The 14,222-nt window shown below is 48.8% G+C and overlaps 1 protein-coding gene across 10 annotated transcripts in view; it reads left to right on the top strand.

Annotated features, from left to right (window-relative positions):
• The first annotated feature begins 324 nt into the window (after nucleotides 1–324).
• Nucleotides 325–14,222, top strand: part of BCAS1 (brain enriched myelin associated protein 1) — a 109,629-nt gene continuing 95,731 nt past the window's right edge. For 9 of the 10 annotated variants that reach the window (XM_066588224.1, XM_066588223.1, XM_066588222.1 and 6 more), the window contains exons 1-3: nucleotides 325–577; nucleotides 4,160–4,242; nucleotides 5,436–5,514. In XM_066588224.1, coding sequence (XP_066444321.1) covers nucleotides 4,171–4,242; nucleotides 5,436–5,514 — 151 coding nt within the window. In that variant the 5' untranslated portion in view covers nucleotides 325–577; nucleotides 4,160–4,170. The remainder of the gene's footprint in view (nucleotides 578–4,159; nucleotides 4,243–5,435; nucleotides 5,515–14,222) is intronic. The other variant, XM_066588217.1, reaches the window with a different exon arrangement.

Raw genomic sequence — 14,222 nt, 5'->3', positions numbered from 1 at the left:
GATCCCCCTCACAGTAATAGTGCCCCTCTGACCGTGATCTTTATGTCTGTGGTGACAATGGCCATCCTTTGATGAAAAGCCCCTCCTCTTAGGAAAAGCTGGGTAAGAACCCCTTGAGGGGCTGTAATGACGGTCACATTGGTAGTCACCCAACTTTACAAAAATTATAAGATAGCCTAATGTAATTTTTGTCCAGCAGACAGCAGGGGGCGACTGAGCGCAGGTGAGTTATGTCTGGCCCACAGCTGGGAAAACAATTGTAGACAGAAAGAAATCAGCGAGCTCCACCCTGCCCTCCACCCAGATTGCAGTGCTCCAGCAGGTACAGTGACAGGTGCCCAGACTCGGCTCTGCTACCTCAGCCGCACACAGCTCCAGCAGGTACAGTGACAGGTGCACAGACCCGGCTCTGCTACCTCAGCCGCACACAGCTCCAGCAGGTACAGTGACAGGTGCCCAGACCCGGCTCTGCTACCTCAGCCGCACACAGCTCCAGCAGGTATAGTGACAGGTGCCCAGACCCGGCTCTGCTACCTCGTCCGCAACCAGCTCTGGCAGGGAGGACGACCCTCTCCAGGTAAGGACATAAATAGCAACTCTGTAAACCGGACTGATATTACAGGGTTAATGAGCGGAGGTCACTGACCTGGGAGACGGACGGCAGCCGGATCAGGCGCCAGTGTCCTGCCGTAGGAGTTGCAGGTCAATGATGGAGGATTTCGTTCCTCACTGTTAGGGCGCATCACACGGGGAGTGCGATATCAGCCTGAGAAACATGGACGGATATCGCACTTACAATCCTGTGATTTATGCCGCGAGTGCGATGCATCGTGCAAGAAAAACACATTGTATCTCTGCAACGTGACCGTCATGTTGGTGAAGATGGCATTAGGGGAGCAGCGGTGTGAGGCGCTCCACCCAGACGGGAATGTTACGGCCTCAAAGGCATTATGTGACAATGTGGCCAAGTAGCTGCAGCCGGGATAAGATGCACATAGAGAAGGTCTGGTGGTCCAGGTATATACACCCGACACCTGAGCGGCCGCCATAAGTTACATCATTACAGCTGAGAGCGGGTCCAAGGTCAGCGTCTTGGCAGTAATGACGTCTCCGGACGCCGGCACTGGCGAGTATACGGACAAGAGGTTTTATAGAGGCCACTTATAGGTGATGTACGATGAAAGGGTTAATGCATGTAGCCACCTATGGGGAGATCCTCCTGCACAGCCGGGTCTTCAGCATTGTGTTCGGGGAATATTGAGCACATCTGATATATATATATGCTCTACATGATGGAGCCGCCCGTTGCAGCACGGATGCTTCTCAGGACCTGCCAATATAAAGGGGGTCTAAGGCGGAGTCACATCTGCGTTGGAAGCTTCAGCCGGAGGTTCCATCACAGATGCGGCTGAAAATACCAAAAGGCTGGGCGGAAAGCGGGCGGACCCCATTATGGTCAATGGGGTCCACCCGGCGCTGTTCAGAAGGGTTTGAGCAGAACACAAAAGCGGAATCCCCACCACAAGTGTGAAGACCCCCAACTTATGTCTGTGTGTTAGAAGCTAAAGGGACTCCAAGCCGTAGAGTGCGCTAAAAGCCCCCATCCAGGAGGATACTCGCTTCTTGCCCCGGCTGTATCCTGCGCTCGCTCCTCCACGCCTGTGTTTGTTTACAGGCTGTAGTCCCGCCCGGTTATTGCTAACTGCAGCCTTCAGCCAATGACAGAGCTCAGTGATCGACCACCGAGCCCTGTCATTGGCTGGGGCAGCCTTTAAACATGACGTCAGAGGGAAGACCCTGAGCGGCAACACAGGACACAGCGGGACGCAGAGCGGTCGGTATTTACCTGGTAGTTATTTTACTGCATGGGAAAGGCATTCAGTTACAATGTAACGCTCAGACCTCCTCTTTAACCCCTTAACGACACAGGACATACGGCTGCGTCCTGGATGGTTTGTATGGAGGGGATTGAGGGCTGATCCTGATCCTTACAATGCGGTTGCCAGCTGTTCCTTGCAGCTAACATGCATCAGCAAAGAGCAATCAGCAGCTGTTAACCCTTTAAATGCCACTGTCCTAAACGGCCCCCATCGATGTGAGGTCCTGGTCAGTTGTCTTCTAACGGCCCCTGATGCTGCCATGGCTGATTGCCTATGAAGTCATGCCTGTGGCACATCTTTATAGACGGATTGCGGTATGATGGAACTCTGTGGTTTTATATTATTCTGCTCAAGTCCCTCTATGGAGACTAAAACAGCGTTAAAAGGAGTAAAAAAAACTTATTATTAGAAAAAAATAAAAGAAGGTAAAAGTTTTAATTTAAAAAAAAAAACCTTTTCCAATATTTATAATGAAAAACATATTTGGCATCGCCGCGTCAGAAAACATCCGACCTCCCAAAGGAACAGATTGTTCGTCCCGCGAGGTGAACATCATCAGAAAGGTAAAAAAGCCCGCCAGAAGTGTGTTTTTGGTCGCCCCGCCCCCAAGAAAAAGTGTAGTAAAAAGTGATTAAAATGTTGTATATACTCCATAATTGTACCAATAGAAAAACAGAACATCTCGCAAACCCGGGCGCACACACAACTATGTGGATGAAAGCAGAGAGTAGATACGGCGGGCACAAGATGGCGGCAGAAAAAACATTATTTTCGTTTTTTCTAAAGATATTTTGTACAGCAGAAAACTCTGTGAATTCGGTCTTGTTGTCCTCTTGCCGCCCCGCAGAATAACGCTACCAGCGCATTCTTGTTGCAGTGTGTACGCCATAAAAGCACGATCCCCCCCAAAGAGGGCAGAATTGCTTTGTTGTTTTTTCCCCATTCTGCTCCACTTATATGGAACGTTAAATAGAACCGCTGAAAACTCGTCCCGCAAGAAACAACAACCCCGACAGCGACGGATGAATAAGAAAGCTATGATTTAGGGAGGAATAAACGAAAACAGACATGAAAATAAAGGGGCGGTCCTTAAGGGCGCCTTTGTTAAGGGCTTATTATGCGCTGGTTTTGCTGCACCAATATGGCGTAGGCGTCTGTGTTACCGCTCTCACGAATTGTGTAAGTTCACCACCCCCCACTATCTCTGCATCGCTGGCGCTGCGGGCGTACGTGTGTTACCATCTTCAGGGCGGTGGGCACTCAGTGAAGAAGTATAACAGTGATTAAGGTGCCCCAAATGATGCCAATCACAGGTAGGGCGCTTCCTGGGCGTGTTCACACGGGGCGGATTTGCTGAACATCTGCATCATCACTCGCACCGTTTGATACGTATTTTGATGCGGTTTTTAGTGTGGGTTTTGCGTGGAATCATTGAGACGTGGATTCCGCAGCTTATTTGGTGAATGGACACGCGGCGCCGGTTTTGGGCGGATTCCTTCCACGACGTTTGGACAGGATTTTCAGATTCTCATCCAATTTGCTGCTACTGCAAATGCCACGGAAAATGTGCTGAGCGCTCCGCCGTGCGATACAAGCCACAAGGGCGGAGTCGGCTGCCAGGTGATCATGTGACTGCGCGGCGTGACAGCACCTTACGGGGACGACGGCACCGCTGGATGTTCCCAGGGACAGCAGGCAGCAATCAGTGTGACCAGGGGGGAAGGGGGTGTCGCTCACGATTTGCCGCACTCCTGAAAGCGACCGGTTTATTTCAGCCGTTCTGCGTGTATAAACATGCGGCACATTTACACGTGCGCAAGAAAAAACGCAAAAGGACCAATTATTCAGATGCGCAACATCCAGACACGGTAAAGGTTACTGCGCAGCGGCTGTGCAGGTTCCCTTTAAGAAAAATGAGTTATGTGGTATCAGACAGAACAATCACATGTATCTGCAGGAACAATAGTTGCCCAGGATGGGAGCGGTCGTACATCGCAGACCGCGGACGCGCTACCAGCACAGTATGCAGGGTTGTACAAGATGACAACTGGCTGCAGGCTTCTAGCGCCACATCTGTCCGGGGGGTTTGTCTGCTACTGCAGTGAATGGGGCTGAGCTGTAATACCAAACACAGCCTGTGCACAACTGTGGCGCTGTTTCTGGACGATTAGGGGAGAGTTTATGCCACACATACAAGAACAAGTATCTGCTATTTACTTAAAATGTGCGGATGTACTTAAAGCCCAGATAGCCGAGTGATTGGAAATGTGTTCTCTCAGCAGATCTCACAATGGGCAATGAAGTGAGCAGCTCGGAAGTTGAAGAGGAGCCAAAAGGACCCGTAGAAGAAAGTAACCCTGAGGTACGAAGTGTGCGACCCCGAAAATACCATCCATTCTAACAGAACCACAAGTGTTAGTGGGAAGAAAATACATACAAATCACACCAAGTACTGCCCTGAGTTACATCCTGTATTATACTCCAGAGCTGCACTCACTATTCTGCTGGTAGAGTCACTGTGTACATACATTACTTATCCTGTACTGATCCTGAGTTACATCTTATATCATACTCCAGAGCTGCACTCACTATTCTACTGGTGGAGTCACTGTGTACATACATTACTTATCCTGTACTGATCCTGAGTTACATCCTGTATTATACTCCAGAGCTGCACTCACTATTCTGCTGGTGGAGTCACTGTGTACATACATTACTTATCCTGTACTGATCCTGAGTTACATCCTGTATTATACTCCAGAGCTACACTCACTATTCTGCTGGTGGAGTCACTGTGTACATACATTACTTATCCTGTACTGACCCTGAGTTACATCCTGTATTATACTCCAGAGCTGCACTCACTATTCTGCTGGTGGAGTCACTGTGTACATACATTACTTATCCTGTACTGATCCTGAGTTACATCCTGTATTATACTCCAGAGCTACACTCACTATTCTGCTGGTGGAGTCACTGTGTACATACATTACTTATCCTGTACTGACCCTGAGTTACATCCTGTATTATACTCCAGAGCTGCACTCACTATTCTGCTGGTGGAGTCACTGTGTACATACATTACTTATCCTGTACTGCTCCTGAGTTACATCCTCTATTATACCCCAGAGCTGCACTCACTATTCTGCTGGTGGAGTCACTGTGTACATACATTACTTATCCTGTATTGATCCTGAGTTACATCCTGCATTATACTCCAGAGCTGCACTCAGTATTCTGCTGGTGGAGTCACTGTGTACATACATTACTGATCCTGTACTGCTCCTGAGTTACATCCTGCATTATACTCCAGAGCTGCACTCACTATTCTGCTGGTGGAGTCACTGTGTACATACATTACTTATCCTGTACTGCTCCTGAGTTACATCCTGTATTATACTCCAGAGCTGCACTCAGTATTCTGCTGGTGGAGTCACTGTGTACATACATTACTTATCCTGTACTGATCCTGAGTTACATCCTGTATTATACTCCAGAGCTGCACTCACTATTCTGCTGGTGGAGTGTACACTGATAAGTGTATTTTCTCTGCAGTTTGCCGTTGAGGTGAAGAACGGACCGGTCACCCTACAGAGCTCCCCATTGGTCAGCGCCGCTCCTGGAGGGAATCATGGTACGGTCATTACGCACTCAGTGATTTGGTGAGACGACTTGCAGGGTTTATATGTAGTCTGAGATTATAGAGCATCAGCCTGGTGGGCGGAGCTCTGCACAGGAGCTGTATACACACAACGGGGAGCTTTAATTAAGGCTGTTTGTAAATGTACTTTATGACTGGAGATGATTTGGAACAAAGACAAAAATACAATTAGAATGACAAATATCTGGGCTATTAATAACCTTCTGTTCATGAGAAGAGGGCGGGGTCGTCACAGCCCCGCCCCTCTGCTATATACCGCTGCTTGGAGAGGTTGGCAACCCTCACCACAACCTACCTGTTCTCCTAAAGGAGCCGTCCACCACACAGTGGCTGTTAAAGGGGAAGTGTCGCCAGGAGAAGCTCTTGTAGAAATCTGTTTTTTTTATATTACATTGATTTTTTTTCAAATTTTTTGAACTTTTGATGTTTGAACTTTTTTTTTTTTTAAATGCATATAATCCTGCAGTTCTCACACGGACCACTAGTCCTAGTAACAGTCTGACACTTCCTGTTCTGTAGGGGAAACTTCTCAGCTGTCTCATCCTAATCACAGGCAGGATGACACTGAGAGGTGACACCTATAGGTAGATAACATCCACCATTCATAATAGGTGCTGTCACAACTCACCTCCTCCCCCTCTCTGCACAGTCCACAGAGCATGTCAACAATACTCTCCCATAGAAATATACACCTATCACAGCTCACCTCCTCCCCTCCCTGCACCCTTCACAGAGCAGGTCCACAACACTCTCCCGTAGAAATCTCTACCTATCACAGCTCACCTCCTCCCCTCCCTGCACACTTCACAGAGCAGGCCCACAACACTCTCAGTGGCTCAGGTCCTGACCGTAAAGCATAAAATGTATTAGAAAGCTGCCGGACCTCCCTCTATACACGGATCAAACGTCATTCACATAAAACTGCACCGGCCCGGGAAACTTAGGTGAGCTGCGTGCAGAGCGGCTGTGCCGCCCCTCCTCTGTGGTGGCAGAAGTGGCGACGCCAGTTCACCAGGGCCACACGTGTTCGGAGTAACAGATCTGCTGGACATTCCTGTTCTGAGCTCAGAAACGCGTTATGACCTCCCGCCCGTCTCAGAAGTTACCCCTAGTGGCTGCAACTGCAATTGTCTGATCACATGACCCCTGCAGCGCCGCTCCGCAGAATGTCCAGCATCACGGGATTGTTCCCAGCTGTGCGGCAGACGCTCGGTTTATCAGGGGCGCGGCTCCGCCATTCTGTCAACATTCCCGTGTACATACAGGGCGTGAGCGCCACAACGCCACTGATACCGCACCACGGACCTCATTCCATACCAGCTGGGAATAGGGAGAACCTGTTTAACCCCTGCCTCACCTAGACACAGCACAGCTGCTGCAGAACCTCTTCTTGACAAAAGGGATCAGGAGCCCTAGGCCCCCTTCATGAGCGTATATGTATTTGCGTACCGAACAATGTATTATACTGCACCTTTTGCGCCCGCAGGGAATGTTCATTCGCACGCAGCAAATACAGATGCACCGTTTGAGATGCCAGTTAGTGCAGTGAGCTCCAGGTGTGTTCTTGTTCCTGCGCCGTATTTCATGCCTCCCCATTCATTTCTATCGGGGCATTTGGAGCGCAAATGTGCAAGAATATAGAACTGCGCTTTGTGTGACCAAAAGGAAAAATACCTGCAACGAGCGAAGCCGTCGTGATCTGTTGGTCTATTCACTGCATATCGCATGCACAAACACCCCGTGTGAAGCCGGCCTTAAACTCAGCCGCTGGTTAAAGGGCAGGTTTAGCATCTGGAGTGCGCGGCATGAGGCGGGTAGGATGGGCAGCTTCTGGTTCACAACCCAACTGCTGCAGAACTCTTAAAGGGGTTTTCCAGGTGATCAGTAGATGAGCTGATTCTGCGTACAACCGGAATGCTCAGAGCGCCATCTTCTTGGCAGTGATCGAATTTAGTATTTCAGCTCTCTTTCATTTACTTCAGTGAGTATCTTATACCATACTTATTGGGAAAATGACCAAATCTGGGATTGACAAGGCAACTGTTAGGTGGATTCACAACTGGCTGAGTGATCGTACTCAAAGAGTGGTCATAAATGGCTGCACATCCAAGTGGAAGAATGTATCAAGTGGGGACCACAAGGCTCTGTCCCAGGCCCAGTGTTGGTCAACATTGTTATAAATGATCTGGAGGAGGGAATTGATGGGAAACTGATCAAATTTCCTGAGGCCACAAAGCTGGGAGGGATAGCTAACACTAGGGAAGAGAGAGAGAGGATTCAAAAAGATCTAGAAAAGCTTGTACAGTGGGCGGCGACTAACAGAATGGGATTTAATAAGGAGAAATGCAAAGTCCTACATCTGGGCAAGAAAAATGAAGAAAGCGCATACAGAATGGGAGGAATTGGGCTAAGCAGCACATGTGAAAAAGACTTGGATATACTAATAGATCACAGACTGAACATGAGTCAACAATGTGATGCAGCAGCCAAAAAAGCAAACACAATTCTGGGATGTATTAAGAGAAGCATAGAGTCTAGATCACGTGAGGTCATTATCCCCCTCTACTCTTCCTTAGTCAGACCTCATCTGGAATACTGTGTCCAGTTCTGGGCACCCCACTTTATAAAAGACATAGACAAACTGGAGCAAGTTCAGAGAAGAGTCACCAAGATGGTGAGCGGTCTGCAAATCATGTCCTATAAGGAACGGTTAAAGGATCTGGGAATGTTTAGCAGAAGAGAAGGCTGAGAGGAGACTTAATAGCGGTCTACAAATATCTGAAGGGCCGTCACTGTGCAGAGGGATCAGCCCTATTCTCATCTGTACAAGGCAAGACTAGAAGCAATGGGAGGAGACACAGATTAGATATTAGACAGTGAGGGGGATCAATGAGTGGAACAGGTTGCCACGGGAGGTGGGGAGTCCTTCGATAGAAGTCTTCAGAGGCCGGATACACATCTGTCTGGAATGATATAGTGATCCTGAACTGAGCAGGGGGTTGGACCCAATAACCCCAGAGGTTCCTACCAGTTTAGGATTCTATGGTAGAGAGCAACACTTCCAAAGCCGTCACTAACACATGGACAGCGTTTTGACCATTCTAGCCGTGTGCAGTATCTTCTCATCTACTACTGATTACCTATTGGTCCAGTTTTAGTGTATTACTGGCCCAACCATGAGTCAACTGACCCGAACTCCGAGCACCATAGATTCCTGCACTGCTGAGGGTTCAGGCCAGTAGACCAGCAGTTGGGCTGGGACATAAATGTGCTGATAATCCGCTGGTGTGAAGCTGGACTTATGAAGGTAGGTCATCAAGGGTTTCCATCTAATGACCCCATACTCATACTACATGGGGTCTCCAAAGTGGGGAAACTACCAAATAAAATAAGAAAACGGTTCAGCAGTCGGGGTTCAATTTTTTATACAATCCGCTATCTTGGATTCAACTCCCATTCTTTTCAGAGGGAAGGCCGGTGTGCGATGTATCAGACTGGCGGAGAGTTTCACCAAAACACAACGGTTTGCTTCATTTTGTGATACTAGAAGGACAAATACAGTTAACTGTTCATACAGCCATGTGACTGACGGCGTGTGTCAAGCAGAACGTGTTGGGATCATCCTTATGTCCAGTCAATGGAGCACGTGTGTCATGGCCACAGATATCACCCACCCAGCCCTCCTGTACCCGCAGGGCCGTTGCACAGCACATTCGTGAGGCCGACCATTGCTGCTGCCGTGCAGCTCTTGCTGAGTGCGACCAGAACAGCGTCCAGATTTTGGTTTATCGGCACCAAAACCTATTTCTCTGATTTTGGAAAGACATTTGGCCGCTGCATTGTGGGTAATGGGAGGTCTGATTGGTTGAAATCTTCAGTCACATGACAGAAGGACAATCTGAACTCACATTGGATATTTCTCTATGGCAGAGAAATGACTGTTACTATGAGAACTAATATAGTTATGTTAACAAGAAGTGCGCCATTGTGTTTCTGGTTACATTCTCCGCCAGTCTGATATATCACACCCCGACCCTCCTACTGGGAAAAGTAGAGTTGAATCCAATTCAAAATGGCCGCCATGTTGGTGCCACGGCCTAACAGGCATACCCTTCCCCCGCAGCTTGTATGTAAAATTGGATCACAGTCTGCCAAACCGTTTAAGGGTCTATATGAGTGCCCCCTGCCCCCACACTGATGAGACCCCCTGTATAGGCCCTATGGCAGGGTATGTATTATTAAAGGGAACTTGTCACTAAGGCCGCCGGCACATGGCAGAGCTGCATTGCCCATACGGGAGCCCGCAACGGAATTCAACTCTGTCAGCAGTGGCGTCGTGCGTGCCTGTCATTTCTGGTCTTCATCTGTACTGTGGATGGACCCGGTGGCTCACCGTCGGATATGCGCAGTGCTGATTTTTTCTCCCCATGCCACCACTAGGCGATGACCTGGAATCTGTGACCTGTCCGCAATATTACCTGCAGCAGGGCCGCGGGTCAGATGGCTTCCATTGACTTCACTGACAGCAGGCTCAGGAGTTGAGCCTGCGGCATACACAGCGATTGTAAGCTGTCTCACTCGTCCACAACAGACGTGATTGCAGATAACTGATTGTAGCCATTAACCCTTTAAATGCTGCTGTCAGCGGAAAGCAAATATACGAAAGGAACTGAAATGTCCGGAAGGCGGACCCCCCAATGAGATTGTGGCGTGCAGTCTAGGTGTCGTGGCAGCCTGGAGCCTTCTGAAGACCGCCGGGCTGTAATGAATGTTTGCCTATTAGGATTTGCATGTGGCACGTCTTAATAGAAAGCCTATCAAAATACAGTATAATGCAATACTATAGTATTGCTGTATACTATAGAAGGGATCAAATGATCACAAGTTCAAGTCCCTTATGGAGGCCAAAAAATACAAATAAGTAAAATAAAGGTTATTTAATTATTACAAAAATAAATATAAAAAGCCAGAGAAAAACATTTTTCCAGCCATTGCATGCAAAAAATAAAAACATAAAAAAAAACTACATTTGTATCACTGCATCGGTAAAGTCCAATTTATTAAAATATCACATTATAAGGGCGTTTTCACGGCCGGCCGATATACGCTTCCATCGAAGCAGTGTCCCCTCCCCCTTACTGGCTCTCTGCCTGTCTCCTCCACTCCAGCGTTTACAATGGGAGGGGGCGGGATGGGGGCGGAGCTAAGCTCCACTCTGTCCCACCCACTCCCATTGCTAGCTATGGACAAGGGGAAGGGGGTGGCGGGAGCTTAGGTCCACCCCCATCCTGCCCCCTCCCATTGCAAACTGCTCGGAGGGGAGGAGAGAGGCAGAGAGCGGATGAGGGGGAGATTAGGGGGGGAAACTGCTGAGATAGAAGCGTATATTGGCCGGCCGTGAAAACGCCGATATAAGCTCATGTAAATAAGCCCTCACTCCCGAAGGCAGAGTGGCGTCATGAAAAAAAAAACACAAACCCAGAATTGCACTTTTTTTGGTCATTCCTCTTCTTAAAAAAGAAGAAATTAATAAAAGAAATCAAAAAGTAATTTGTACACAAAAATAGTACCAATAAAAACTACAGGTCACTGGACAAAAAATGATCCCCCACACAGCGCCATCGACGGAAAAATACAAAAAGTTATATGGGTTTTCCAGGCAGCGCCCGCTGCGAGTGCCAGAATACTCCGAGGTCGTAGCAGAGGACGCTGCTCTTACCCTGGTGTAGTGGCTGCAGCTTGTAATTGCAGGCGCAGCTCCCACTGATTGCAAGGAGACTCCAGTCTGCAATTACCAGCAACGCCCACTACACCTGGGTTGGAGCAGCGGCTATTGTTCCACCTCAGTGTATCCCATCATTGACAGTGGGTGCTGCCTGGAAAACCCCTTTAAGGTGGCCAGAAGATGGTGACAAGATATAAGGCCGCTTTCACACAGGCGAAAAAAAGCACGCAATTTTCTCACAATGCGACAACACTACAAATGGCATGTATGTGAAGCCGGCTGCTTTCCTATGGGTTCCTTCACATTAGTGATGCTTTGTAGGCTGCTACCCTGCGGCATTCTGGATACAGCCACGATTGTGATGCTTTATAGCCCGTGTTTCCCTATGGAGCCTTCCTTTGTGTTGTGATACAGCTTTTACAGTAGAGAATCCTACTGTTTCCCATAAAATAACTTCTAGCTACATTTAATAAACCCCAATGCATTACCTAACAGGCGCTGTCCGCTCTGCCGCACTTCTCCTCCGCAGATCCCTGGCACTTGTTTGCAGTCTTCAGCCAGTGCTTCCTGGTCAGGGGTTTTAAAAGCCCCACCTTTAAGAAGCACTGGCTCTGATTGGTTCTCGAGTGCCGCGGCTCAGCCAATCAGAGCCAGCAGTTCCTTAAGGCAGGGTTTTTGAAACCCCTGACCAGGAAGTGCTGGCTGAAGACTACAAACAAGTATTGGGGCGGACTGCGCCTGTTGGGTGATGTATGGAGTTTTGTCTTTTTTAATGCAGCCAGGGCTTATTTTTTGGATAGGGCTTATATTTCAAGCCCTCTCGAAAATCCCAGCAGAACAGTGCTACAAAGTGGCGATATCGCTGCCGTGTGAAACAGACCTAAATGAGGTATTGCTGTAATTGAAGCGATCCGCAAAATGAATATAACATGATTACTGCTCTGTCAACACCGTGAAAACAAAACCCGCCAAAGTGGTGCAAGTGCTTTTTATACTTTATGCCCCACTTTTCAGTTTCCTATAGATTAGCCAGAACCCGTCCCCAAAGGACAAGCCTCACCGGAGAAACCAAAAAGTTAGAATTTATTGAAAGCGGGGAGTAAAAAAATGAAAACTAAAAAATTAAAAAGGGCCGCAGCTGTAAGGGTTAATCTTGGTGTTCCTCTTTGAACGTTCCGCAGGGAGTTTGCGCTCCGCTTGTCTGCCAACCACTTGACTTGCAGTCGGGGCGGCCGCCATCCCCTACATGTACTGAAGTGGGAGCAGATCTGCTGACCAATGGGCGAGGACGACTGGAGCCGGTCAGCGGATGGACCGATGCTGCAGCTTTCTAAGCCTCTTCTCTAGAGCCCTGCGGCTTCCAGGCCTTCCTGTCCCTCCCTGATTAACGATGGTCATCCGCCCCGCTATTCAATCACATTAGGGCCGCTATCTCTCTGCAGAAACGGGCGCACATATTTATATTTGGTAACTGGGTGTCTGTATACAGCGGCAGTGAGTCAGTGCAGATAAACCACTGTGTGCGCCCGGTCTGGAGAGCCGCCAGGGGCAAGCAGTATCTATCTGCTCATTCATCATATGGCCTGCAAACCAAAAACTGATCCTCCACTACCCGTCATGAGTTAATACGGGGAGTGCAATGTACTGGGGTGCAGGACGGGTGATGCAAGGCACCTACATGGCATGGGCAAGGGCAGTGCCCGCTCCAAGTGGAGTCTGTCCACCTTCAATGCACAATGCAGCTCCGCGTCCTTCTGATCTAAGATATGGGACCTTCACTCCGGCGTTCGTACAGGTTCGCCCCCATAGAGCCTCATTGGTTGGATGCACATCTCTTCTAAACGTCTGGCTGATTGTTGATTGGCTGATTGTTTGTCCTTCTACACGGACTGATGATCAGGTGAATGTTCCTGCCCGATAATTGGGCCATACCAAAGACCCTTATACTGGAGTCACTGGGTAATAAGTTCATATTTGTCAGACCCCCGCGGCTTTACTCGTCATCTGTCTCTTTGGATTGTCCTCCAGGGTTTATCACACATATAGTAACATTGTAATTACACTCCTCAACATTGAAATTGCAACGCAAGAAGGAAAAGTCGTGAAATTCCGGAACTGGCAGGACGGACGGACACGATAATGATGAAAAACTGCAAACAAAATATTCAAAACATTCGGATTTCTTCAGTACAGATTATGAGCGCCACGCGCAGTAATTTACGCAGTTACACCTCGCCACGCTATCAGTGAGGCTGTTAATGGTATACTGAGGACTGTTCTGCCCCCCTGAATGCACTCCGGCACGCAAATCCCCAAGACGCGCTGCTGGCGGCTCTCTTTACCATTGCCGGCCAATGGCGTCCCAGATGTGCTCGATGGGAGACAAGTCCGGAGACGCTGAAGTCCATGGGCGCATGTTTAGGCCCCGTAGGCTGCTTCCAGGTGCGTGAGCAACGTGCGGCCTGGCGTCATCATGATGAAAAACGGCTCCTGGGACACTTTGGAGAAATGACCGAACCGTTGGTTCCACAACCAAATCAACATTACGCTGAGCTGTTAGTGCCTGGAATGCAGACCAGAGGGGTCCGGCAATCACACATCAGGTCACTCACCCCACACCAAAATCCAGGGGTAGGACCGGTGTCACATTCCCTCATGAAGGCCTCTTCATGGCGTTGCCCACGTGATCTCCAGACCAATCTCCAGCTGTCATTGCATCGAGACAACAGTGGGACTCACTGAACAGGATAGACCTCCGTTCCGGCCCCCATTGTCGTCTTGCTCTGCTCCATGATAGCCTGTGAGAGGTCATCTGGCTCGTAGCCCAAGGTCATACAAGCCCAATCTGATGGTTTGTGTAGACACTGTTTGACACCCGAGGCTTGGGATGTGACGACCAATTTCACTCGCAGTACAGAATGGATCACAACGCGCCATTCTTCTAATCTGACGATCC

The sequence above is a fragment of the Eleutherodactylus coqui genome, chromosome 13, assembly GCF_035609145.1.
Source record: "Eleutherodactylus coqui strain aEleCoq1 chromosome 13, aEleCoq1.hap1, whole genome shotgun sequence".
NCBI lineage: Eukaryota > Metazoa > Chordata > Amphibia > Anura > Eleutherodactylidae > Eleutherodactylus > Eleutherodactylus coqui.
The sequence above is the reverse complement of the archived record's forward strand: the minus strand, read 5'-3'. Positions and strand labels throughout refer to the sequence as shown.